The sequence below is a fragment of the Brachyhypopomus gauderio genome, unplaced genomic scaffold, assembly GCF_052324685.1.
Source record: "Brachyhypopomus gauderio isolate BG-103 unplaced genomic scaffold, BGAUD_0.2 sc83, whole genome shotgun sequence".
Taxonomy (NCBI): Eukaryota; Metazoa; Chordata; class Actinopteri; order Gymnotiformes; family Hypopomidae; genus Brachyhypopomus; species Brachyhypopomus gauderio.
The window spans coordinates 245,804-272,500 of NW_027506904.1; the positions used below are offsets into that span (position 1 = coordinate 245,804).

Below are 26,697 nucleotides of genomic sequence, written 5' to 3' on the forward strand. Positions count from 1 at the left end.
AGAAAACTATTAGCTTTGGCTTGATTCAAGTCCTTTCCCCATTCATGAAGGCTCACCACTGGGGAAACGATTTTTGGATGGTGATCTCAAAGCTTCTTTGCATTTTCCTCCTCTTTATTTCCGAGTCCGCCATTGTTTCTGCATATAATGTCTGTGTTCCTTCATTACTGTTGTGGCATTCGACGTTCAAGTGTCTGGTTACAGGCGTCATTACTGCGTGAGCAGGAACATCTACAGGAGCAGGAGGCAGCGTGAAGAGTTTCCACAGCAGATTAACAGAAGGGCCACGCAATTTAGAACTGTGCATTCAAGCCCACTAACCAATACGAGTCGTCGTCGCAGGAGAATATTTGATATCAAATAAACTCAACAATATTAAATAGGCACACACACACACACACACACACACACACATATATATATATATATATATATATATATATATATATATATATATATATATATATATATATATTCAAACCTACGCTTTTAACTGTTTTAAAGGAACCTATTTGCAGAACTGGTGAATAAACTCCAATGAAAATAAAAGATTCCTTCACTTTTTGCAGTACCCTTGGGTCCTTCAGGTAACACCACTGTTAGAAGCCTGCTCCGTTTAGATACGTCCTATCTGGACGCCTGTGTGCAGTTGTGTTCTGCAAACAGTGAGCGTTTCTCAACATGTCACATGAAGACTATGCCCAAACAAACTGGCAGAATACCTCACATCAACTATGCAGCCTGATTACTTTAAGAGCGGTTGGTTTAGTCAACAGCAGACACTGGATTAAGAATATTTAACAAATGTAGAACATGTAGAATACACAGCTGACATATATTTAGGCTAAATCATGCATATGGTAGGCTACAGGCTAATACGAAATTAGCACGTTAAAGTAGGTTACTATAAAAAAAAATAACCGTTTATCAAGCCATAATAAGCCATAATATTGTGGGTGTGCAGCAGTATGTAATTACAGTAGAATTACAGTGGTCCTGGCATAAACCTCTGCACTTTTACAAAATGAGAGTTTAGTATTATATCTATGAGTCACACAACTCAGAACCTAAATACACTCACATTTAACATATGCTTTCTATATTAACACTTAAAAAAATTGCACATTGAACAGAATGAATAGTAACTAATGTCATGTACATTTTTGTATTATAAAACGATCCCACTTGTGAGGAAGAAAGTGTTTGTAGAGTTGGCTCTGCCTCCCACAGAGTACACATCTGTTGGTTCGTGTGCCCGGACCCGAGTTCGCCTGGATGAACTCAGATGGGAGGGTTCTGTTCAGGAGCCTGCTGTGTGGGGCTGGCACTAACCCCATGACTCCTACAGTCTATGTGATCTACCTGTAAAGGCCTGCGTTCCAGGCTGTGTGATGCTATTTTACGAGGGTCAGCTATTGTGTAAGCGCCGCGGTCTAAAACAAGACGTTTATTGAACGGAAATAACCGTGGGCCTCGAGTGCCCTTCATGCCCTCTGTGGCAATATTGGATTTAAACACAAATGTAATATACCTGTTTTATGCCCCGCCCCCTTCTCTCTCTCTCTCTCTCTCTCTCTCTCTCTCTCTCTCTCTCTCTCTCTCAGTTCATTTGCTATGTCTAAAGTGGCTGGGAAGAAACTGCACTGGCACTCCAAAGTGCAGGAGAACTTCGTGCCTCTCGTGGGCGGCTCTGGAGAACTGGGCGTGGCCGTTGGGGGCGGAGCCGATTATGGGGAGTTTCCCTTCGTCACTGCTGCCCCGGGAGGCGGGATAACAGTGGGTGAGGTCATCTTGGAGATAGGAGGGACTCCTGTTCTGGGGATGACGTTAGGTGACGTTCGTGGGGTGCTCAACTCCTGCCCACATCCCATTCGCATCAAGACCGTCTCACCAGGTAACACTGCAGAACACAACTCACTCTTCGTCTTTCTCATATGACATTGAAATTGATAGGCTACAGGAAAGCTTTGGAATGTTTATAATGTATTGTTGTTGTTGTTGATGTATTTGTTGCTTTGTGGCCACCCTGGGATTGGATGCTTATACTGATATGTAGATATACCAGTATATCCCCTGTTAATCATAGTTACACTAATGTCCTTTGCAATACTGCTGTCACAGAAGAGTGCATTGTACAAACGAGTGCTCTAGCATCTCAGTTTGTTCTGGTGTGCTGCTGTGAGCGTTCTGAGCAGCGTCCAGCACGCCAGGTGTGCGCTCTGCGGATGTTCCCATGAATCAGGCCATTCGGACGTCATTTTAGACAAATTATGATGAATAAAATACATCCCGATCTTTAACCACACTAAATCAAGGGTTCACCAGTGAGATATAATGTACAGCAAGGCATAATGCAAATATATAGCAAGAGAATTGCAGTGTATTTGACCGTATTGTACAGTAGACCTTGGTTAACTGTTGATTTTAAAAGTCTTCATTCATTGATTTATTAGTGTCTTACCAAAACACTAATGTACTCTGCTAGAATGCGCCCATTTCAACATAATTAATTATGTCAGATGGTAGCAACACTAATAACGGATTTTTATCGGCGCTAGTGTATGTGACATAATTCTGTTTAGTACAGAGGAGTAGACTACAGTGTGCAGTGTGCTGTATACCTATAAAACGTATTACGCTTTCAAAAAGTACACTAAATAGCCTAAGATGTGTGACGCCCATTGCAAAATTACAAACAAACAAACAAACAAACAAAACCACCACAGTGGAGATGGTTGTGGAGATGAAGGGTACTGCAGATGTTTGCCAGACGAGGTGACTGCAGAGAGCCCTGGAACGTTGATGAGGCAGGCTGCCATTATAAAAAAAGACGACTGCAAAATATGGCACCGGCCGAACCTGCAGATTCATTTTTAACGTGTCAAACGTCAAACGGCATTTGCAAAATCCCACTGATTAAATGCAGCGCAGTGGAGACCACTGACAACTCTTGAACTTCTTGGCTTTTCATTCCCAAGCCAGTGTTTGAAACAACGCTTATGAAATTCACCAAATGTGAACTGGGGGAGGGGGTACATTACTTTTAATGGAAATGAATGTGTTTTTTAAATGGATTTACACTGCAAGTTATTAATATTGTATTTGATGAGAATGCTGAGAAAGAACGCTCTCTCAGTGCTAACAGTCTCTCAGTGCTAACAGTGCTAACGCTCTCTCAGTGCTAACAGCTACTTTTTGAATCACCAACCTTTGTGGTCTAGATTAGTTCAAATAAACTGGTAATTATTACAGCTGTTGAGACTGAACATCTCTTACTGGGAGCTGACCGGGTAAACAGTTGTGTTTAACAGCATCTGTTTTGGTTCTGTTTTGCCAGAATGGTGTTTATGAGTTTAGTGTCACACGATCAGGTGGATTTGAGTCTGTCTGCGTCTCAGACGTCTCAGACAAAAGCTCCCTACTGCCTGTGCTGTGGGGGCCACGGCTGTAATAGGATGTTTTGCACGGAACGTGTTACAGTCAACCATGACTCCTACCCTCTCAAATCAGACTGACAACCAGTTGTCTCTCATTGATCCTCTCCCTCTCTTTCACTCTTTCCCTCTCTCCTTCTGCATCTCCCTCTCTCCCCCTCTCTCTCCCACTCTTTCTGTCTCAACAAATCTGTGGGATTCTCTCTGCAGTTCACTATTACACTAATATGTATGCGAACAGTTGATATCACAGTTATGTTGCATCTTCTCCCCGGCGTTCTCAGTAAGGTTGAGTATGCGTGCAGGCCTGGGCCTTCGATTGTATCAGTTTCTCATATAAACCCAACCTGGCTTAGGAAACGCTTTTGCTAAATCTGGCACATCTATTTTTGTGCAGATCAATACATACCAACTCTGCTGAAATTTATCTAAAGGGTTTGTGTGGTCACAGATACAGAATGTTAGAAAATTACAGTGCTTTTGGTTTTTGCTGAGTTTAATTCCAGTTAACATGTGGTTTGTGTGGAAAATGTTTGACAAGTTGATGTTAGTTCGTTATGCTGAATTGAATTAGTTTAAAGTTAATTAACAAAAACCTAATTATGGATTTAAACATTAAGGGAACATTAAAGCATGTCTTTGTGCATGTTTGAGTGTGTGTGTCTCTGTGTGTGTGTTTTATGTTGTGTGTGAGTGTACCTGTGGCTAGTGCAAGTCCTAATGTTGTTTATTATGTAGAGTTGTGTTTCCTCTGTGAAGGGCGGGGCCAGTGCATACTAGAGGCGGTCTGTTGTTTTGATGGACAGGAGAAGCATTTGGTTCATCTGTAACACCCAAGTGGCTTGTACTCAGAGCCTATAAAACACTCCAGACCAAATGAATACCTCAGCCAGGATGAAAAGACTAATACTACACTGAAGTACCACACTGAAATCCTACAGAAATACCACACTGCTATGTTTCATTTTCAGAAACGACAATATACATGGGTTACTTTCGAAATAAGATATACTGCAGATTGTATTACACCGTTGCATAACACGGTGTAGGGCTTCTACACATGTTCGCCCTGAAATGAAGATCATATTGTCAAACAGACATTTAACTTTATCTTGGCTATGTTTGTTCATAAACCATGTTTAAGATGTCCAAAGATGGATCAGTAAAGCCTCAAGGGACTGTAGTGTGTGTGCTCTTATGTACGCGCTCAAGGTTTTCGAGGCTTAGAGGTTAGCAAGGACAAACGGGGCCGTGTGAGTGTGAACGACAATTTCTGGGCCACATTTTCATATTGTTTGTTCTCAGAATCAAAACTGCCTTCTCAATCTCTCTCTCTTTGCAACTTTGTCTTTGATTCACTCTTTCTCTGTCTCTCTGTCTCTCTCTCTTTCTCTCTCTCTCCCTCAGGCTCAACACTGTGTAAGGATCTGAGGTTATATCTGAGTAAGTGTTTCACACCTGGCTCCATGGACAGTCAGCTTCAGCAAGTCATACGTGAAAATCTCTACCTGCGTGCTGTACCCTGTGAGTCCCTCTATCGCTCTCTTTTCTGCTGTCTGTCTTTCACATTCTGTCTCATGCAGGCAGCAGCACACAAACCAGCCAAGCACGACCAGCACAACATTCAAAAAGTGCTCATGCATCATAACACACTTCTTCTGGTCATGTATGATGTTTTAAGCAAGATGTGCGTGTGGCTCTTTTTTTGAAAGGCTGTGTTAAACATTTTGCACATTTGAGCATGTCCAACTGTGTTGTATTAGATTTACATAATTACAAGTGGGGCCCTCGACATGCTAATCTTTGACACCAGAACTCTTCAGACTAAGAGAGTAAATGGCTGTCGCCACGGCGCCCGTTTAATTGGTGTGAGATCCGATCGTCAGAACGCTGCGGCTGACACCTTTGCTGAAGCAGTGTGGAAAACAGGAGAAATGGGAGAGGTGGAGAGAGAGGGAAAGGGAGAGGTGGAGGGAGAGAGAGAGAGGTGGAGGGAGAGGGAGTGGCGGAGAGAAGTGGAAGGAGAGGTGGAGAGAGGTGGAGAGAGAGTGAGAGAGAGGTGGAGGGAGAGGTGGAGAGAGAGGTGGAGGGAGAGATGGAGAGAGGTGGAGAGGGAGTGAGAGAGAGGTGGAGGGAGAGGTGGAGAGAGAGGTGGAGGGAGAGGGAGTGGTGGAGAGAGGTGGAAGGAGAGGTGGAGAGAGGTGTAGAGAGAGGTGGAGGGAGAGAGAGAGAGGTGTAGAGAGAGTGAGAGAGAGGTGGAGGGAGAGGTGGGGGGAGAGGGAGTGGCGGAGAGAAGTGGAAGGAGAGGTGGAGAGAGAGGTGGAGAGAGAGGTGTAGAGAGAGAGAGAGAGGTGGAGGGAGAGGTGGATAGAGAGAGAGAGAGGTGGAGAGAGGTGGAAGGAGAGGGAGAGAGAGGTGGAGGGAGAGGGAGAGGTGGAGAGAGAGATGGAGGGAGAGATGGAGGGAGAGATGGAGGGAGAGGTGGAGAGAGGTGGAGGGAGAGGTGGAGAGAGAGGGAGAGAGAGGTGGAGGGAGAGGGAGAGAGAGAGGGAGAGAGAGGTGGAGGGAGAGGGAGAGGTGGAGAGAGGTGGAGGGAGAGATGGAGGGAGAGGTGGAGAGAGGTGGAGGGAGAGATGGAGGGAGAGGTGGAGAGAGGTGGAGGGAGAGGTGGAGAGAGAGGGAGAGAGAGGTGGAGGGAGAGGGAGAGGTGGAGAGAGAGATGGAGGGAGAGATGGAGAGAGGTGGAGGGAGAGGTGGAGAGAGGTGGAGAGAGAGGTGTAGAGAGAGGTGGAGGGAGAGGTGGAGAGAGGTGTAGAGAGAGGTGTAGAGAGAGGTGGAGGGAGAGGTGGAGAGAGGTGGAGGGAGAGGTGGAGAGAGAGGTGTAGAGAGAGGTGGAGGGAGAGGTGGAGAGAGGTGGAGGGAGAGGTGGAGAGAGAGGTGGAGGGAGAGGTGGAGGGAGAGGTGGAGAGAGGTGTAGAGAGAGGGAGAGAGAGGTGGAGGGAGAGAGAGGTGGAGAGAGAGATGGAGGGAGAGATGGAGGGAGAGATGGAGAGAGGTGGAGGGAGAGGTGGAGAGAGGTGGAGAGAGAGGTGTAGAGAGAGGTGGAGGGAGAGGTGGAGAGAGGTGTAGAGAGAGGGAGAGAGGTGGAGAGAGAGGTGGAGGGAGAGGGAGAGAGAGGTGGAGGGAGAGGGAGAGGTGGAGAGAGAGATGGAGGGAGAGATGGAGAGAGGTGGAGGGAGAGGTGGAGGGAGGTGGAGAGAGAGGTGGAGAGAGGTGGAGAGAGAGGTGGAGGGAGAGGTGGAGGGAGGTAAGAGGCTGACAGGAGAAGCAGAGGGAGAGACAGAAGAATGGAAACCATTTTGAAAGGGAGCATTGGATCTTAAAGTGCAGGAGCCAGTGATGGATATCTTCCACTTTCTGTTTTTCTTTTTCATGCTGTCCCTTACATCCTACTCTTTCTTTCCTTCTTTCCTTATCTCTCCTTCACATTCTCTCCACATTATGCTGCTACATTTCCACTTCACTCTGTATTTAATCCTAATTACCTTGTAGATAATCCATTTGACATTTAAATCCTTATATTAACACCAGAGAGAGATTTGGATTAGCTGGTCAAAAAATCATAATCTATGGGCTTGTGGATGTTAATAAAGCATTGACACTGTAGCCCTGTGTGCAGAAACCTTTCTTTCCCACTTTCATATTCCTTTAATCCATTCATCTTTTTTCATTATTAAATGTTTTACATTAAATGTATAGGTACCTATCCTAAGAACATTAGATGGCTAGAATGTTACAGCAATATGAAAAAAAAACATTTTAAAAATTAGCATAAATTCTTTTTTTTTAGCAACTGCAATACATTACGTATAATACATGAATAAATACATTTGGTACAATAAATAGCTTAATAAATGTTTACCCTAGATAAACATCATTTAAGTCTTTTCAAGCCTCATTGCACTGGACTAGTTAATAATACTACCAGTAGTTAATTCAATAATCAAATTCAATCAATTGGTTGAACCAGTTGCATTTGCACTCTTATATAAATACAGAAAATATTGGAAATGCACTGACACTTTCTCTTTACTTAAAATATACTTCTGATGCATTTGCATACTCATCTGCATGCTGGTGGCATCTATTTTCGGAATTAGTTATATGGCTTCTTTATGTACTTACTAGGGGTGACCTGCAATAGTCGCTGGTTTGACTATAGTCGACTAGACCCCCTAGTCGACTATGAATGTCATAGTCGAATGTACCATTCTAACTGCATGGGGGTGCCCAAGGATGCAGCTAAGCATTAGTTGTTACATGAAATATCTTTGTTTTCGTTATATATAGCCTTTTGTCAAATAAAATCATCCCAATTTCTGTTAATAAATATTTTAAAATGATGTTTGCACATTAACAATAGGCATCTTCCTTACTACACATTAATAAATCACACCCTGCAGTTGCACAATCCAAACGAGCGGAGCTGAACATGATACAGAATACGCAGCATCTGCCGAGATTATAATGGCTACTAAAAAACTTCAAAAGTATTTTGATAAAGATGAATCAAACAAAGTAAAGTGTAAGTTATGTCATCAACGTCTTTCATTTCACACGACAACAACCAACATGGCATACCATTTAAAACGCGTAAGGTGAAAAAAAAAACAGTTCAGCCGTTTGTTGTTTCGGTCCTGTCGTCTCGTCTCGTCGCGTCTCGGCAAGTAGGCCTATAAACATTTTTTGTTGTTGTTTACTTTTAAACCCCGTTACTTGAATCTTTCCTTATATTTTTTGCTGTTGTGTGGCAATTTTTTAATATATTTTCATGCAGGCATATTTTATTAAATATTTTTGACATTTTGCACAGTGCCTGTCTGACAGTTCGATATACGGACTGCGCACTGACGGTTAATGTTCTCTAACGTTTCATAAAAAAATAAGTAAATAAATAAAAGCTGAATAAAGGCAACCTACCGTATTTATTCATTTTTCTGAGTGTTTTAGGTTTTTACTTTGAAGAGGAAAAAAGTCCTGAATGAGAACGGGATCCCGTTTACGGTGCTCAAAAAAAAATATAAATAAACCCAATTCGACTATTAATCGACTAAAGGGAAAAGCTGACGAATCAGATTCGACTATGAAAATCCTTAGTTGAATACACCCCTAGTACTTACCATGTCATTTTTATTCTTATTTTTATGTTATTATTCCAGAAAGCTGTTTCACTGCTTGCAAATACCAATCCCAACAATACTGGAGCTGGGATTTTGGAAGACTCTCCTCTAGGCCTGTCACAATAACAACACTTTCAGAACGATATATTGTCCCAGAAATTATTGCGATAATGTAACGTATTGAACAGGCAGAGAGGGATCCAAATGCGGAAGAACACCGCTTTTATTTAAATGAGACGCTGGTACAAACACAGGCAGGTGAATCACGAGTACTAGGATCAGTAGTAACAGCGTTTTCTTGGCGTGGTCAGGACGGTCCAGGGTCATACCGGGGGAGCAGAAGTCAGGAGGTACAGAGGGATTAGGCAGGAGACAAGGTCGGGGACGTAAGCGAGGGTCAGGACACAGGAGAGCAGACAGGATATAGAAAGGCTTGGTACGCGGCATGAGTCGGCACTACTTCGCAACTGAGATGTGCTGGTGAAGTGCTTAAGTAAGGCTGAAGGGGGCGTGGTAATGAGGGGCAGGTGAGGTTGATTAAGACAGATCAGGTGGCATTCCTGACAGTACCCCCCCTCAAAGGAGCGGCACCTGACGCTCTACGACGTGCTGGGGGGCGACCGCGGCGCCGGGGGGCAGGAAAGTTAGGATACGTAGCGTGGAAATCAGCGATCATCGTGGGGCAGAGGACATCCCTCGCTGGAATCCAGGCCCGTTCCTCGGGGCCGTATCCTTCCCAATCCACTAAATATTGCAGACCACCTCGCCGGCGTCGGGACTCCAAAAGCTCCCGGATGATGTACGTTGGACGACCGTCAATCTCCAGAGGGTCCGGAGGTTTATCATACACAGGGGGCACGGTGAATGGGCTGTAGTGAACCGGTTTCAGGAGAGAGACGTGGAAGACAGGGTTAATACGGTAATGTGATGGCAAAAGAAGCTTGTAGGTAACGGCATTAACTCTGCTGAGCACTTTAAATGGACCAATGTACCGTGGACTGAGTTTTTTACATCGTTGCTTCAAGTTCAGGTTCTGTGTCGACAGCCATACTCTCTGTCCCGGGTGGTAAATCAACGCGGGGAGACGACGACGGTTTGCATTGAGCCGGCGTGTGTGTAGGGCACGCCGCAAGTGTACATGCGCTAGCTCCCATGTACGGGCACTGTGTTTAAACCATTCGTCCAGGGCGGGGACATCAGCCGGTGTCTTGTCCCACGGGAAAAACGCAGGTTGGTAACCGTATACACATTGAAAGGGTGTGAGTTTGGTCGCGGTGTGTATAATGGAATTCCGGGCGTACTCTGCCCATGGGAGGTATTTATGCCAGTCGTGTTGAGAAACGCAGTACTGTCGGAGAAACCTCCCTAACTCCTGATTGTAACGCTCAACCTCTCCGTTAGACTGGGGGTGGTGGCCTGAAGTCAGACTAACAGTAATGCCAAGGAGTTTGCAGAACTGCTTCCAGACTCGAGACGTAAACTGTGTCCCTCTATCTGAGACGATATCCTCGGGTAAACCATAAATACGGAATACGTAATGGAAGAGGTTAAGAGCTGTATCCATGGCAGTGGGTAATTTGGGGCAAGGAATGAGACGGCACATTTTAGAGAATCGATCTACGATTACCGTAACAACAGTATTACCTCCCGATGTGGGCAAATCTGTCACAAAGTCAACCGCGAGATGCATCCATGGCCGGTGAGGAACAGGTAAGGGAAGGAGTTCTCCTGCTGGAAGTGCACGGGGAGTACGGGTCTGAGCACAAACGGAACACGCCAGCACATAATCACGAACGTCATCCTCCCAGGACGGCCACCAGTAACGCTGAGAGATCAGGTGTCGTGTGCGTGTAATACCTGGGTGGCCTGTGCCCGCCGTATCGTGTGCGAGTTGTAGGATGCGCCCCCGAAGGGATACGGGCACGTATTGTTTCCCCTCCGGACATTCCACCGGACTGGGTTCAGTGCGCAAAGCCTCGTCTAATTCCTCTTGTACTGCCCAGCGAATAGCTGCGAGGAAACAGGACTCTGGCAGAATACGTCCAGGTTCATGAGTGGCTTCGTCCTTTTCGTGGATCCGTGACAGGGCATCGGCTTTGATGTTCTTTGACCCGGGTCTGTAAGAGACAGTGAAACGAAACCGGGAGAAAAACAGTGCCCACCTTGCTTGTCGCGGGTTTAGACGTCTGGCTGATTTCAGGTATTCCAGGTTCTTGTGATCAGTATAAACAATGAAGGGGTGTTCCGCTCCCTCTAACCAATGACGCCACTGTTCGAGCGCGAGTTTAATCGCCAGGAGTTCCCGGTCTCCCACATCGTAGTTCATTTCCGCGGGGGTCAGCTTTTTGGAGAAGTAGGCGCAGGGGTATATTTTCGGCGGGCTTCCCTGCCTTTGAGAGAGAACAGCGCCCACTCCGACCTCGGAGGCGTCGACTTCCACGATGAACTGGAGTTGGGGGTCAGGAAGGTGCAGAATGGGGGCTGACGTGAACGCCTTTTTGAGGAGTGAGAACGCCTGTTCCTCTTCAGCAGTCCAGGTGAATTTCCGATTCCTCCCTCCCTTTAAGAGATTAGTGAGAGGAGTAGCCAACTCACCAAATCCTCGGATGAAACGGCGACAGAAGTTAGCGAATCCCAGGAATCGCTGCAGCTCTTTCGTGGAACGAGGGGTCGGCCAGTTTAAGACAGCTTCTACTTTCTGACGTCGAAGACGTCAGCGAATGCGTGATACTGCTCGGGGATGACGTCAGAGAGAGGAGTGTCGGGGCTTTCCACCGAGGAGGACCTGAGTGGTAGGTGCATGCACTTACTAAGACAACTTCCCTTCCATCGTACGAGTTCTCGCTTCTTCCAGGAGATTTCAGGGTCGTGCATTGATAGCCACGGAAACCCGAGTATGACGGGGTCTCGGGGCGTGGATATGAGGAAGAACTCTCTCATTTCACTATGGAACAGACCTACCCGCAACTCTACGGGGCAGGTACGTAGCGTAATCACGCCCTCTCCTATAGGCTGTCCATTCAGTGAATTCACTCTCACGGGGGGATCTATAGGTACGGTGGGAAGGTGTAGGTGGTAGGCGAGGTCCTGGTCTATGAAATCGCCCGCTGCACCCGAATCAACTAACGCAGACAGGTTAGTATTTATGCCGCCCCAAGATACTTGTACGGGTAAGCTAACTTGACTATACTTCAGTAACAATCGGCATGTTAGTGGGGACCTGCCCAGCTGCACGAACTCGTCTGACATCCGAAGACTCGGAGCACATACATTGGAAGGTGGTGCACCAGACGTAGCGACAGGAGCGTCAGTCTTACTGGAGTGGTAAGTCAACAACAACTTGTCAACGTTAATCGACGCTTGGATAAACTCTGATAAAGTGAGGGCTTCACTACGACAGGCGAGTTCAACCTGGACGTCGTCTCGCAGACCACGGCGGAAAACCGTTTTCAAGGCAGATTCACTCCAACCGCTTCCTGCAGCTAGCGTACGAAACTCCCTAGCATAATCGGCAGCACTGCGTTGTTCTTGTTTGAATTCGTAGAGCCGATCTCCCACATCACGTCCGTCCGCGGGATGATCGAAAACAGCCCGGAACACTGCGGTGAACTGACTCTCCGACTGGAGGGCAGGGTCCTGGCTTTCCCACAACGCTGTACCCCAGGCGCCTGCTACTCCCGTGAGGAACGACAAGATAAAGTGGACTCTGTGTAACTCGGCCTGGAACCGGGCTGGATGATACGTGAAGTATATGGAGCATTGCATGAGGAAATTTCGACAGCGATCAGGAGATCCATCGTAGCGTTCCGGTTCTGCTGCAGGAACACTCACGGAGGTGGGAGCAGAGGTCGTGACGAGGCGGACAGCCTCCTGAAGGGTAGCGATGTTAATTCCCTGACTCCGTATGATATCCGTGAGTTGGCGGACCGTTTCAGTGAGAGTCGCGATGGTTACTTCTGCTGGATCCATTTGATGTCGAAGTATTTCTGTAACGTATTGAACAGGCAGAGAGGGATCCAAATGCGGAGAACACCGCTTTTATTTAAATGAGACGCTGGTACAAACACAGGCAGGTGAATCACGAGTACTAGGATCAGTAGTAATAGCGTGTTCTTGGCGTGGTCAGGACGGTCCAGGGTCATACCGGGGGAGCAGAAGTCAGGAGGTACAGAGGGATTAGGCAGGAGACAATGTCGGGGACGTAAGCGAGGGTCAGGACACAGGAGAGCAGACAGGATATAGAAAGGCTTGGTACGCGGCATGAGTCGGCACTACTTCGCAACTGAGATGTGCTGGTGAAGTGCTTAAGTAAGGCTGAAGGGGGCGTGGTAATGAGGGGCAGGTGAGGTTGATTAAGACAGATCAGGTGGCATTCCTGACAGATAAACGATAATATTGTCATTTTAAAGTGCCATTATAGAATTTTTTCTTGCTTCTGGGGTCCCCAAATGAGCTTTAAGACAATGTGCCACAATAATAATATAGTAGCATAAGAATACAATTACACCAGTTTGCAGTAATGTAATGTATTGTAAAGCTCATGTATGGGGTCATATTTGAGCTTGACCACATACCTGTAGTGGCAGAGTAAAATGAGATGTCTTTAATCTCCTTCAGAATGCCATCTTTCACTTCATTATATAAGGTTGGAATGGCAGTTTGGGATATATAGGTTTTCTTTGGCAGTTAATACTGCTTGTCAAATCTTTGTAGCATATTTACAAATGTTTTCTTTTCGACCATATTTAACGGCAGCATCTCTGGCTATATAGCGAGTTAAGGCTGGTTTATACTTGAAGCGTCGCGAGCGGCGTGAGGGTTCGCGCGGCGAAAATGACGTAATCGCAGTGGCTCCGCCCATGTGAATTTTGTAACTTCGCGTGTTCAGCGACTGAGGGCAATAAACAAATTCATGTTTGCAGGGTTTATACATCTTTACAAGGTGGAATTAAAACACTTCAGTATTTCCCAGCACGTTAAACTTAATTAAGTAAAATATTTATACATATACTCAAAATAATTCGCTTTTTTATCACATTATTTAATGGTTGTTTATGTGACGCGGCAAGTATGAACGCTTCCCCCGGTCGCGGAGGTTTGCGCGAGGTGGGAGGAGTCGCGCTACGGTGACTATAATAAACCATTAAATAATGTGATAAAAAGCGAATTATTTCGAATCATTTTGAGTCTTATTAGCCTGGAACCACTGACTGTATATATAAGTGGACTGGACGACGCGAGTGAAAAGTGAAGCCTCCGTTAGTCAGCTGCCCTCTAGTGGCTGGCTGCAGTAGTAATATATGTACATATTTTAGTTGGAAGCATTACTGTCATAGTCTCACTTTAAAATCACTTTAAGTAAAAACTGGCACAACTCACCCCACTCTCCCCTACAACTTTTAACCCCGCCCATTCCCATGTAAGTGAACGGGCCGGACGAGAAACTTTGAATTTTTATTACACGTAAAATAAGTTTTTTGAGCAATTATATTTTGTCAATTCTATAAGACCCCATTGCGTTAGTATCTCTCCCAGTGTTTTTCTCTACGATAAACAGATTTTATAGAAGTCATTAAGCGTTATTTAAAGGGGTGTGGCGATAAGGTGATTGACAGTTAATAGCTGCGTTGGTTGACATCTAATACCAGACGCTCAAACGTGAACGTGCTCAACAGCAAAACTCTCGACAGCAAAACTCTCGACAGCAGTATTAAAACCTTTTACCTTTGTTTATTTTGTAAAACGTCAAAAGTTTCTATACTGGTGGGCGTATCCTAACGAATGTTGGGGCAGAGATATGGTCTCTGGCGGAGATACTGTCCTGCCTACCGGTTCTAACGCGCATGCTCTGGCTCCAATTTTCAAGATGGCAGCGTTCGTGCGGTCATCTTGGTGGCTTCAAAAACTCACAATGGGAGTCAACGGTGACGTACCGTCCATTATATATACGGTCAATGCCTCGAATACATTCGCGAGCGAACACATGTGGAGGCACTGTTATTGACGCATACGCTCTCCGTGTACTGCACTCATTTCCTAACCGGTGGGTGTCACTCTCTGACCACAGATTCATCTTCCCTTAAGGGGGGAGGGGGGTGCGAGAGAGCAGCACTGCGGGCCTTTCTAAAATCTAGTAGTCGCGGTTTATTCTCATGTAAACAAATTTGCGCGGAAACCCAATGGCCAATTATCGACATCAGCAAAAATGATCGTGCTTAAAAAAATTATTGTACGATAAGTCAGTAATGTAATTATCGCGACAGGCCTACTCTCCACTCTGTTCGTTTACCCTCATAATAACATAAAGGGAAATGTGTATGAAAAATGTAAACCTTGAAATCATGTCTGACCAGTTTGGTTCTGCCTCTTTACTTTCATTCTCACACATGCAGTTTATTCTCTGAGCATGTAAACGTGTAGAGCGGAACGTCCCGGTGACTCTAGTGATCTCTGGTTTACACTGTGAAGTAGGTCATGTCGAGCAGGCTGAACCATCGCCTGCCAAGCCCTTACCCTACACACACACACACACACACACACACACCACACACACACACCACACACACCACACACGCACACACGCACACACACACACACACACACACACACACCAAGACACCAGTCTCTCCTCATTTCTTTTCTTCAGGGTTCATTGCTTTCAGACTGAGCTGTGATAATGTTGTGGATGAGAGGGAGGAGGAACTTCAAAGCACTCCTGGCATCTCCTCTCACCACTATATTTAGTGTAGAGGTAAAAAACAAACAAACAAACACTTGTTTTGGTCAAATATATGTGTTTACAGATGGTACTCTGGATGTCATCATCATCTTCTTATCCCAATCATTCTATTCCTCTTCCAGGTCCTTCCAGACCTTTTCTGTGAGACACCCAGATGCTTCTAGGCCAGCTGTGAGATATAATCCCTCCAGTGAGGATATAATCCCTCCACTGAGGATAGAATCCCTCCAGTGAAGATATAATGCCTCCAGTGAGGATAGAATCCCTCCTGTGAGGATATAATCCCTCCAGTGAGGATATAATCCCTCCAGTGAGGATAGAATCCCTCTAGCGAGGATATAATCCCTCCAGTGAGAATAGAATCACTCCTGTGAGGATATAATCTCTCCAGTGAGGATATAATCCCTCCAGTGACGATATAATCCCTCCAGTGAGGATATAATTCCTCCAGTGGGAACACGATGTGCTTCAGTGCCTCCTTCTAGTGTGACGTGTCTGGAACTGCTGCATTAGGAGACGGTCAGATGGCATCAGCATGAGATGCCCAAGTCACCTAAGATGGTTCCTCTCATACTTGAAGAGTAGCAGATATAATCTTAGGCTTTTTCCGGTCACTGATAATCAGTAGTAAATGGTATATATCGTTGAGTTATGAGCCCTATGGAGAAACCTCATTTCTGCGGCTTGCATAGGTCCATAGGATATAGATCCTGCGTCATAGATAGATGCAGAGACCACACCATTGCTGCCGCTTACACGATCCTGAGATACTTCAACTCCTCCACAGAGGTCCACCATTTGTTCCGGGATTGACATCATGACAAACACCTATCGCCTTCCGACCTTCTTGCTGCCTGTACAGTTGTGAACTTGAACACGGTCCATTCAGACTCCATTCCTCGCTCTGACAATTCGGAGTGCTGAAAGAGACAGACGTTGAAATCGTCTCTCACAGACTGATCCATCAGATGTTCCCAGGCCACTACAAGGCTCTTCTGTCTTGCTGAACAGGGGGGTTCATCTGAATGGACCGTGTTCAAGTTCACAACTGTACAGGCAGCAAGAAGGTCGGAAGGCGATTGGTGTTTGTCATGATGTCAATCGATACTGTGTCCATACATCAAAATGAACCTCACAGGAGTTCATTCGGAAGCAGATATGAATTTGATAAACCCAGTGCACCACCAAATGGGGACGAGTTGCCCCCCTCTTCACCTCAGCATGCAGCATATATGATTGTAAGTATTCAGAAACAATTACAAAGTCAATCACTGATCTTCAGCCCAAGGTGCTGTTGTACCATCGACACTTATAACCACCTCGTGTTCAGATGGAGTATTTCAGTCACGTTCAAACCAGGTAGGCTGTTCCACCCACTCGTACCCTACCAGGTGTCTTCGTGTTCCCAACATGGGTGTTGATGTCCCCCGACAGGACTATAGAGTTTGTAAGAGGTATCCTCTCAAGCACTTGACCCACCTTCTCCAAGAACAGAATTGTCAGGATTGCTATTTCAGGCAAGCACGCACGCACACACACACACACACACACACACACACACACAGTTTTTTCTCTCTGAGGCTGGTAATCTCATTGAGGCAATCCTCTTGTCTGGGATGAACTCCAACTAAGTGGCCCTCAGCCTGGTACTACTGAGTCTCCCCACTTGTGTCTGTGGCATATCTCCTGTGAGTAATCCATCCTCGATTGAGAAATGTGTGTACTGGGGCCTGTAATGCATGTAGATGTAAAGCTGCCTATTTCTAGTCCATAACTTTCAATCTGGCGCAAGGCTCAGGCTCTTTCTCTTTCAGGACGTGATGTTTCATATTCCCTAATTGGACAAAAGGGTAATTTTCCATTGACAAGGTCTAATCCATTGAATCCAACATTGCCTCCCTACCCTTGCAGGTGATGAACCCACATATTGGCTCTTCATCGGCTCTTCTGTCTTCAGATAGGCCGCTAGCACAGACACCACTCCCAGGCTGTGTGGGCAGGGTAGTCTCACATGCATTCAAACATGGCAGCAGATAGATATCAGTCTCAGTCTGCTTCCGAATGAACTCCTGTGAGGTTCATTTTGATGTATGGACACAGTATCAATCAAAGGCTTCAAACGGACCAGACACAAGACAAAAGATGCAACCCTCAACTCCACAAAAAGAGCTTAAAGCAGTGGTAGTGTGTGATAGTGTGTGATAAAGGCTGAAGGCAGCCACCCAACCCAGAACATGAACCTAGGTCTAAAATGAGCCAAACAGAAGTGCTGATCACCGGACCAAAGAGCTAGCTCCCTGGTTTAGTAGCCAGAGCACCCATTTAACCTTCCTATATGATGGTCCCTCTCATACCATCTTCCCCTTCAGAGATTGACAGTCTCTATCATACTGCCTTCACCTCTAGACACGCCCTCACAGCAGGGGCGGGTTCATAGGACACGTTCCCAATGGCCTCACTGCCATCCCACTTCTGACAACATGTGTCATGAAGACTGCCTCCCTGCCCCGGGGCTCGAACGCCGGTCCAGAAGGAGGTCTGACCACCAGACCAAGACCGTTCCTGCAGCCGAGGAACTCCTCACACTGGTTTGCCTTTGTGCGTCTGCCAGCTCTTCCTTGCACAAAGGACCCCAGCATAGAACATCGTTCTTGTGCAATTGGCATCATCATTGTTACTGCCACTAAATATTCATCATAAAGCTGTTCAGTCAGAATGTAGCATAGCCATAACCTTTGTTTACATTAATTTGTACGTGTGAACACTAAGCAAACCAGGCCTAAAAAGCAGCTCATTTTCTGCTTTGGTCTGGACTAAGGGAGCTACATAAAAAATATGAATGCGACACCATTTACAAAAGCACTCTACATGGGGGTCTGTTAGAAGACTCTCTGTCTGCCCTCTCCCCTCAGACCTGTTCACCAAGGCCAACCCCAAGGTTCACTGAAGTGCACAGGTCCCTTCACCATGACACGGCTGTGATCCTAGAAGGGGCAAAACCCACAGTTTACAGATCAAATCTAGGGGCCGAAGACAACTCACCACTCCTTCACTCATTACTGTATTAACTCATCGCCCCTTTACGTGAAGTTATTTGGCAGCTGGATCGGCGTATCAGAACGAAGGCACCGTGTATGGACACATCTCTGGCGGACTGACAGTGTGGACTCGGTGTGCATTGCAATGCTACGCACGCACATAAGCAAAGCGTCACTGCCGAGAGGCGGAGCCAAAGGTGCCTTGAGGGGTGGGAGGGGCCACAGACGGACACCCTTAATCCGATTCGCCTTGGGCGATGAAAAGCGAAACCAAGAGTTGGGACCTGACCACATATGTAAACCGTGGCCCAGGTCATGTGACCAGCTGTGTGCACATTCCAAACTGGAGTGACAAAGCCCAAGGTAATGACTGGCTGAGTCTGAACATACTGGCCAATCCCTGAATACATTGTTGGTTTTGAAACCATTTTCTTCATTTCTAATTAAGAGAAATAGATCAAGCAAAGCTTGGCTTGGCTGCAGGGTAGTTTGGAGGAGTTTACAGTGGTTGAAATAAACAAAGGAGAACTTGCTCACTTTGAGGTTGTATCCATGGAGACAGAGGTCATCTTGCAAGTAGAAACCCTTGGGATATTAATGTGTTCATAATGTTGTTATGTGTGCTTGTGTGCACCGTTTTGTGTGTGTGTGTGTGTGTGTGTGTGTGTGTGTGTGTGTGTGTGTGTGTGTGTTTGAAACACAGGTTTTCTGGCCATTTTGTCCAGGCAGGTAATTCCTGTATATAGTATATAAGCAACCATAGGTGTCATATTGCATATTGCATAAGCTTTGTGTATTATGTAAAAGGAGATGCTCCTGGTAAGCGACCTCCATAACATCCCAACGTGCTTCATGTATCATCCTGCAATAGGTGAGCATCAGAACAGGTTCAAAGGTCGGCATCAGAACAGGTTCGGCTATCGCATCAGCTATCTTTGCTCAGTTTATTAAGACATACTGTCCTATAATGTTGTCAGTGTTTACTTGGTTTAATTTATCCTGTTATCATTCAACTCTGTCCTGGATTTCTTTGTCTTTCAGCTTTGTTAACATAACTCTTCATTGTCAACCATATTGAGCAGAATTTGTTTATTGCAATAACATTAGAACTGCAGTTTTTGTCCAAAACATTACTATTTCTAATTAATTCAAAAGGCAGTGCATATTTGAACACATATGTGTAATAGCTGATCATCAATTAAATCATGACCTTGAAGTAGAGAGAGAGAGAGAGAGAGAGAGAGAGAGAATGCAGCATATATGCTGAACTGTGTTAAAGTAAGACATAAAAGATCAGACCTCTTAAGCAAATTAAATAACAGTGCAGCATTTATCAATAATTCATGCAGTATCATATTGAAGTGCTGCTTCCGTGGTTTAAGTGCCAGGATGACTGTCAAGAGAACGGACTTCACGTTTTGTTTAAACAGGTTTGCAGTGGCTAATGGTGTTGCATTACACCACCCCCCCCCCCCCCCCCCCCCCCCCACCCTCCAACCAACCCCTCACCCGCAACCTCTTCCAAGACAGACGTTGTGTATGGAAGTGTGAGTTTTGCATCCGGAAAATAAAGAGGCGATTTTCCTTGAGACTTCGTTTGCATGCCGGCGGAGTGTGTTTACCCCGAATCTCGTGTCACCGGTTTCAGCCTCGCACACCACGAGCGTTTGGGTAGGTTTCTCACAGCAGCAGAAACGAACACCATGAGCGTTTGGGTAGGTTTCCCACAGCAGCAGAAACAAACACCATGAGCACGTCCTTCACACCACCTTCACTTGTGATGAATGCACAGAGGAAATACACAAAGACGCGTTCTGCTACAGAGAAGACTAACGTCGTAAGAGGGTATGCCGAATACTATTTCCAGTTCACGTTTTCTTGTAATTAAATTAGGGTCACCATGACAACTAAGAGATTCCGTTAGAGTTGAAATAGATAAGTTGACAAGACATAGTGGGGCCATTTGCATTTATTGGGTAAGGGTTCAATCTTGTAGGGAATACTTCAGTTAAGTGATCCAATACAAGAGGTTAATCTATTAAGAAATTGCATCCATTGGAAATCCAAGACTAGCAGCATCTAGTGGGAGCTGTCTTGGAAATCCTATTAGGACTTAGTAAAAGCCATGTAATTTTGCCCTTTCACTAGAAGGCATTTTCTTGATTGACTCTTGTGAATGTAGCAATGCTCTGCCTTTATTTATAAACATGCTAAATAAAAACAAAATTCTAGGCATTTTCTATTAGCTTTTATTCTATTAGTCAGTTATTCAATTATTTTTGCTGGACAGTGTGTATCTGTGTGTGGAAAATGTGGGTGTTGTGTGTAGCTACGAAATCTCACATTGTTGGCAAGTCAAACGTGCAAATGCACACGCAAGCTCCCTTGGGCTCAGCCCTCTTATTGAACAGGCGACCAATCACAGACTCCTTGCCCGTCTCTGTTGGCGTCTGTGTGGCGGTGATTGACGTGTGGCGGGGTGTAGTGATAAGCATCTTGGTCTAAGCAAGCCAACTGGCCCCTGGCTGTGTGAGCTATGGTTGAATATGTCAATACACACACACACACACACACACACACACACACACAATGTAATAAAGCCCAGAATGCAGCAGAGGCAAAGATGACAAATAATGAGTTGAGAAGCATCGTAAGACTCTATTTCAAAAACTTTGAAGTGTGTGTGTGTGTGTGTGTGTGTGGGGGTAAAATCGCAGATTGATTCATCAGATTGATGCAGTTACCATCCTGAGCCGAGCCTGTAGAACTCTGCTGAGAGAGGATGACAGATGTCTGAGCATGTCAGGACTGGGCTGTTTAGGGCTTGGTCAGGCTCTGAGGCCTGTTAACCTGCCAATAAAGAGAAAAAGCCTGCAGATGCTCTGGAAAGAGGATAAAATAAACCACCTTTATACTTCAAAACATTAACACACCTGAATACTGCAACAGAACTGCAGACAAAGCACAACACACTATGATAGAGCTGAATGAGTTCAGATTGAGAAATATGATTAATAATATCAGGAAACGTCAAGGTGACAGGCCCATCAAAACATGCTATTGTTGGACAAATCCAAAATGGCCACAATGACTTGATGGCATGCACACACCCATACATACACGTTCAAACGCATGAACTTTGCTCTCCGATCTGGCAGGTACGACCAGACAGCCTCGAGACGGGGAGATCCCAGGAGTGGATTATAACTTCGTGTCAGTGGAGGAGTTCTTCGCTCTGGAGGAGTCGGGAGCACTGCTGGAGAGTGGCAAATTCAAAGGTGAGTTCAGCACACGCATGGGACTCCGTGCTCACTCAGGCTCCTGACCGTCTGCGAAACGTGAACTCGCCTCATCAATGAGAGGGCGAAGCCGTCAGCCGTCTGTGCGCTCATGTTCGACCTACACACGCCAAGCTCTGGGGGTAATGAGCATGGAGGACTCACCACCACCACCACCAGGACCCTCAGTAAAACCTCTCAGATCTACCACTCTACCACACCGAAGCTCCGCAGATGTTTTTTGCTTTGCTAGCCTTTTTAATACCTATATGGTCCCATTCTCCCTCGGATGAGTTTGCAGAGTTTGCAAAGAGGAAGAAGGTGCATGAAGGTCTCCTCACACTGTCTTCAGTCAGACCTAATTAAACGAACGAGATTCCTCCTTTTAACAGAAAGGAGGTCAGACAGGGAGAATTAGACAGTTTTGACTTCAGGAACAGGGTGTGTTACATTTCGGCAGTGCAAGCTTGTCTTCAGCGTCACTTTTTTAATATCATCACTTTCTACTATTAGGCGGTTAAATTTAGGGCCTGCACAGGTCTGTTTATTCATGCCATTACTCCTCATATTCATTACTCAGTATCAGTCTGCTGACAAAATTGCATTCGCATAAATACATTCGCATATATACAGATAATATAAGGCTGTGGAGATTAAACCTCTTAGCGCTCTAATGCTGGAGAGCGATACACAGCGAGGAAAGCGCGCACCTTTCAGCACTGCTTGTTAATATTCAGCACGGGCGGGACGCGTAGCGCGCGCGCGGGGCGCACGAGTTATGATCCCCGGGGGCGCGAGACCCCCCTTCTCTCTGGATGAAGAGCGCGAGATGGATTCGCATAAAGGAGGTGGCGGCGTTTACCCAGCGCCATAAACATCATTCTCGCATTGTCAAGACCGTACGCGATTTACGTCCCGCTGCACCGCTGGACCGCTCCGTCCAGAACCGGCAGAATTCGACTTCACAAACCACATGGAATACAGAAGCCGCAGTCGCAACTCCGATCATGGGCAGAAAGGGCTGGTGTTTTTTAAAAGATCATGCATAGCGCTCTCGCATTAATTACTGATATGATAAGGAACTTGCAGTTTCAGCATTTCAACAAAATTGACTATGCGAAGCGTGATACTGAAGTGTGTACACAACGGCTAGAAGCTGCTACACCGTCTCCCAGACAGCGTGCACCGCAGCATACCCCATCCTATTGGGTGAATAACGTGCCTCTCCGCCCCCCCCCCCTCCCCGCAGGGAACTATTACGGGACCCCGCGGCCGGTGCACATTGGGCCAGACAGCCCGCCCATCACGTACCAGGAGCACCGCAGCCTGCTGAGGAGGTTCCGCACGCGCTGCAAGTCGCTCAGCAACTTGGAGAAGACGGCCGAGGAGGGCTACAACAGCGAGGAGGACTCCGGCCTCTCGGGTAGGCGGGGGGGGGGGGGGGGGGGGGGGGGGGGGGGGGGGGACACAGATGCAGACCAGCAATCCTCTGGTTATAGCAGACCTTGCTGTCATGTGGAGTACAGTGAACAGTGACTTAGGTCAGCGCCTTAGCAGTATCTGTAATCCGGTGATAGTAATTGAAGTATTGATAATATAGAGATATTACTAATATCTCTATATTACTAATATAGATTACTAAATATATACTATATTACTAATATAGATATAGATCGTAGATTACTAATATATCTCTATATTACTAATATAGATTACTAAATATATACTATATTACTAATATAGATATAGATTATAGATTACTAATATATCTCTATATTACTAATATCTCTATATATCTCTATATCAAATATTACTAATATATATGTGTGTATGTGTGTGTGTGTGTGTGTGTGTGTGTGTGTGTGTGTGTGTGTGTGTGTGTGTGTGTGTAAGTGTGTGTAAGTGTGTTTAGAGGAAGGGTTATGGGTTATGTCTATACTGAGAGCATACTAATTAGCTTAGCATGGGGGGCAGGTGGCAGCTGTTGTGGTCCCTGCTGGGGACAGGGACGGTTTAAATTAATAAAGTAGCTGAAACAGCCAGGCCATAAACAGCTAGGCCATATATACGTGCTATATCTCACTGTAAACGGGACGTTAGGCCACTGAATGTCGTTTACAGCTCAAGGGTGAAATAGAAGTGAGTCTCCGCATCTTGACGAAAGGGAGAGAAATGAGTGCATTACAAAACGTACGAAAGTAATGTGTGTTTGGAAATATATGAATACTATCAAACATGCCACAAGTGTACGTGGGTTGCTGTCCCCTATTTTGTGTCATTTCACTGAGTGTATGAGGTTGGGAGAATTTGCTGTGCATTTGATGTCTCTAAAGGGTGAACTGAAAACCTGCAGGCTATACAGTAATTTACATTCATTATGTATTTTTTTCTAGAAATTTTCTAGTTCTAGTCTAGTTGGTTATTTATTATTCTTAGATCCTAACCCGACCTTTAACCCTAGTCAAGAGAGAAAGCCACGGACTGCAGTTTGATTTCCGTCAAGTCCTGGAGCTCAGGGGCAGGTGTGATGTCAGCCCACTAGAAGGACGGGGTAGCGGCCGACAGACCACGTGCCACCGATCAGCCTTCTAGCCCTCTGATTCTCCAGCATCCACCTGTGTGTTCTGCCTGTTTCCTGCTTCCCTGCTGACTCAGGTTCTGGGATCAAGGTGCATGTACCATCAGAGCAGAACCCTGGGCAGAGCCAGCCCTCCCTGTTGGTGGAGTCTACATCATGGTACTTGCTATGCAGCCTTCTGATGGCAGAAGGCTGTTATTCAAGGTCACAGAAAACAAATTAATTTGGAGATACTTAAATGTTGAACTGATATGGCCTGCAAGGCAAAGACCAAACAAGTCTTCAGACGAGGCAAAAGACTGTATAAAGCCTTTTCTACTGAACAATGGAGGGTTCTCTTGTGCACTTACTAACTGCCCCAAAGGCATGTTGAGTACACTGTTAATTTGCCTTTGATACAGTATAGAACTTGGGCCCCTAAATCTGTTCATTAGACATTTTCATAAGTTTACTTTTGCTTTTTGTCTGTATCTGCACTTTGTTCTTGCACTTGCCCCAATGTCTCATGGGACATGGCACAGATGTCACAAAAGCATCGATCAAACTGTGCTATAACAGCCAATCAATGGCTGAGGCTTACATAGCGATCTGTCTCTGTGGATTAGATATTCTTTCTCCTCGGTCATGGTGGAGAGTGGTGGGGAATGAATGCTGACCTCGCTTAGATGTAGATATTGGCACTGTGCAGATTTCTTTTAGACTTTGGGGGGGAAAAGCCATTCGGCTTGTGTGGACAAGGCGGGGGAACCCGGTCCCATCGGGGGTATGAACACACCGATTCTTGTAAAACATGTACTTATGCAGTGGCGCACATGCAAATTCTGAGACAGCCCGAGTTGTCTATGAGACCCGCGTCCTCAGAAATGGGCGATACCGCACCGGGGACGTTAGGGTCCCATAGGTACTTGTTAAAAGGTACATCACAGAACGGCGTTTTTACCTCTTGTATTTAAAGATGGCAGCGCATCTTGTGTTCGTCTTGACCTGGAAGTTTTAAACCAAACTTGTTCTTGTTTTCTCTGTGTGAATAGTTTGTGGTGGGAGGTGTGTCCCTTTTCACCTTGACTTACTAATACTAGTCAACTGACGTGTATCACCAATTAGTTTCCACACCGTTTCCACAGGCAGGAAATGAGACCTTGGTCACCTGCCCACACACCTGTTTTAAGGTGGTGAATTTGCAGCACTTCCTGTGTTTAGTGATCCGTTTCATGTCGTTTTTTGTCGCTTCCCTGTGTTATGGGAGCAGTAGGTGGTTCTGGAGGTGCCAGCAGTGTCCCTGCCCACACTTCATCACCCAGCCAATCACGCGACTCCAGTGGAGGAGATGGTAGTGCCTTGGAGAATGGGGGCGGGCCCAGCAGAGGTTTACAAGGGGCGGGGCTTGAAACATGGGAGATGACCTACAGTGACTCAGGGGAACCATACTATACAGAGTAAGTCAGCCATTTATATAATAAGACCATACAGAGCTATAAAATGTAGGTTCCTCAAAATGCTTATGTTGGGTTTTAGTCCTCTATGTTGTGTGGTAATAATTTTTGTTGGGATAGTGCAGTAGGTGGAAGAGAACTGTGAGTACGTGAACAAAATAATACATGAAAACACTACCTGTGCTGTCTTATGTAATATAAGTATAATTTGCTAATCTTTCTAATTACACAAGTTTGCTTCCTACAGTTCATACGGCCCCTGAACTGCAGCTTACTGCGTTTCTCAGAGCCTTGATCATCAGTGGTCTCGCGCTGACGCCGGCTCGCCTCGCCGTCTCCCCGTCTCCCAGGCCAACACTGACATCTTGTGTTGTCGTGTTGTTTCACAGCCATCAGCCCAAACCTGCACCGTGGCACAGCTGCCGAACCTCCAGCAGAGACACCGCAGGCATGACTGAACGTAAGAGCTCATATAAAATATATATGGGAAAAAAAAAAAATATATATATATATATATATATATATTTTATTTATTTATTTATTTAATATATATATATTACGTCACTGTGGACCCACACCAGTACACATACCACAAGAACCGATCCACAGAAGATGCCATCTCCTCTGTGGATAGCAGTGCCCTCATCCACTTAGAGCAAATGGATTCTTATGTCCGTGTGCTTTGTGTGGACTTTAGATTTGCATTCTGTACCAGAATCCCTCAGACTTTGGCTAACAAACTCCTCACGCTCGGACTGAATGCCTCACTCTGTAATCGGTTCCTGAAGTTCCTGACCAACAGGCGGTCTGTGAGGATCCACAATGTCTCCTCCCCCATCATGATCTTCAGCGCGGGCTCTCCCCAGGGCTGCGTGCTGACTCCAGCTACAGGTACTTGGGTGTGCACCTGAGTGACAAGCTCACCTGGAATAACAACACTGCTGGTCTGAGCAGGAAAGCGGCTCTACTTCCTCAGGTGGTTGAGACGCTGGACTTGGGAGTTCGGTCCTCATCTCC

At 45.9% G+C, this 26,697-nt stretch overlaps 1 protein-coding gene across 12 annotated transcripts in view; it reads left to right on the plus strand.

The window, feature by feature from the left end:
* Nucleotides 1–26,697, plus strand: part of magixb (MAGI family member, X-linked b) — a 74,781-nt gene that overhangs the window by 12,149 nt on the left and 35,935 nt on the right. For 10 of the 12 annotated variants that reach the window (XM_076991519.1, XM_076991517.1, XM_076991516.1 and 7 more), the window contains exons 2-7: nucleotides 1,605–1,894; nucleotides 4,842–4,958; nucleotides 21,550–21,669; nucleotides 22,919–23,092; nucleotides 25,497–25,683; nucleotides 26,070–26,140. In XM_076991519.1, coding sequence (XP_076847634.1) covers nucleotides 1,615–1,894; nucleotides 4,842–4,958; nucleotides 21,550–21,669; nucleotides 22,919–23,092; nucleotides 25,497–25,683; nucleotides 26,070–26,140 — 949 coding nt within the window. In that variant the 5' untranslated portion in view covers nucleotides 1,605–1,614. Of the gene's footprint in view, nucleotides 1–1,604; nucleotides 1,895–4,841; nucleotides 4,959–19,881; nucleotides 20,063–21,549; nucleotides 21,670–22,918; nucleotides 23,093–25,496; nucleotides 25,684–26,069; nucleotides 26,141–26,697 lie in introns of those variants that run through there. The other 2 variants (XM_076991520.1, XM_076991521.1) reach the window with 2 other exon arrangements.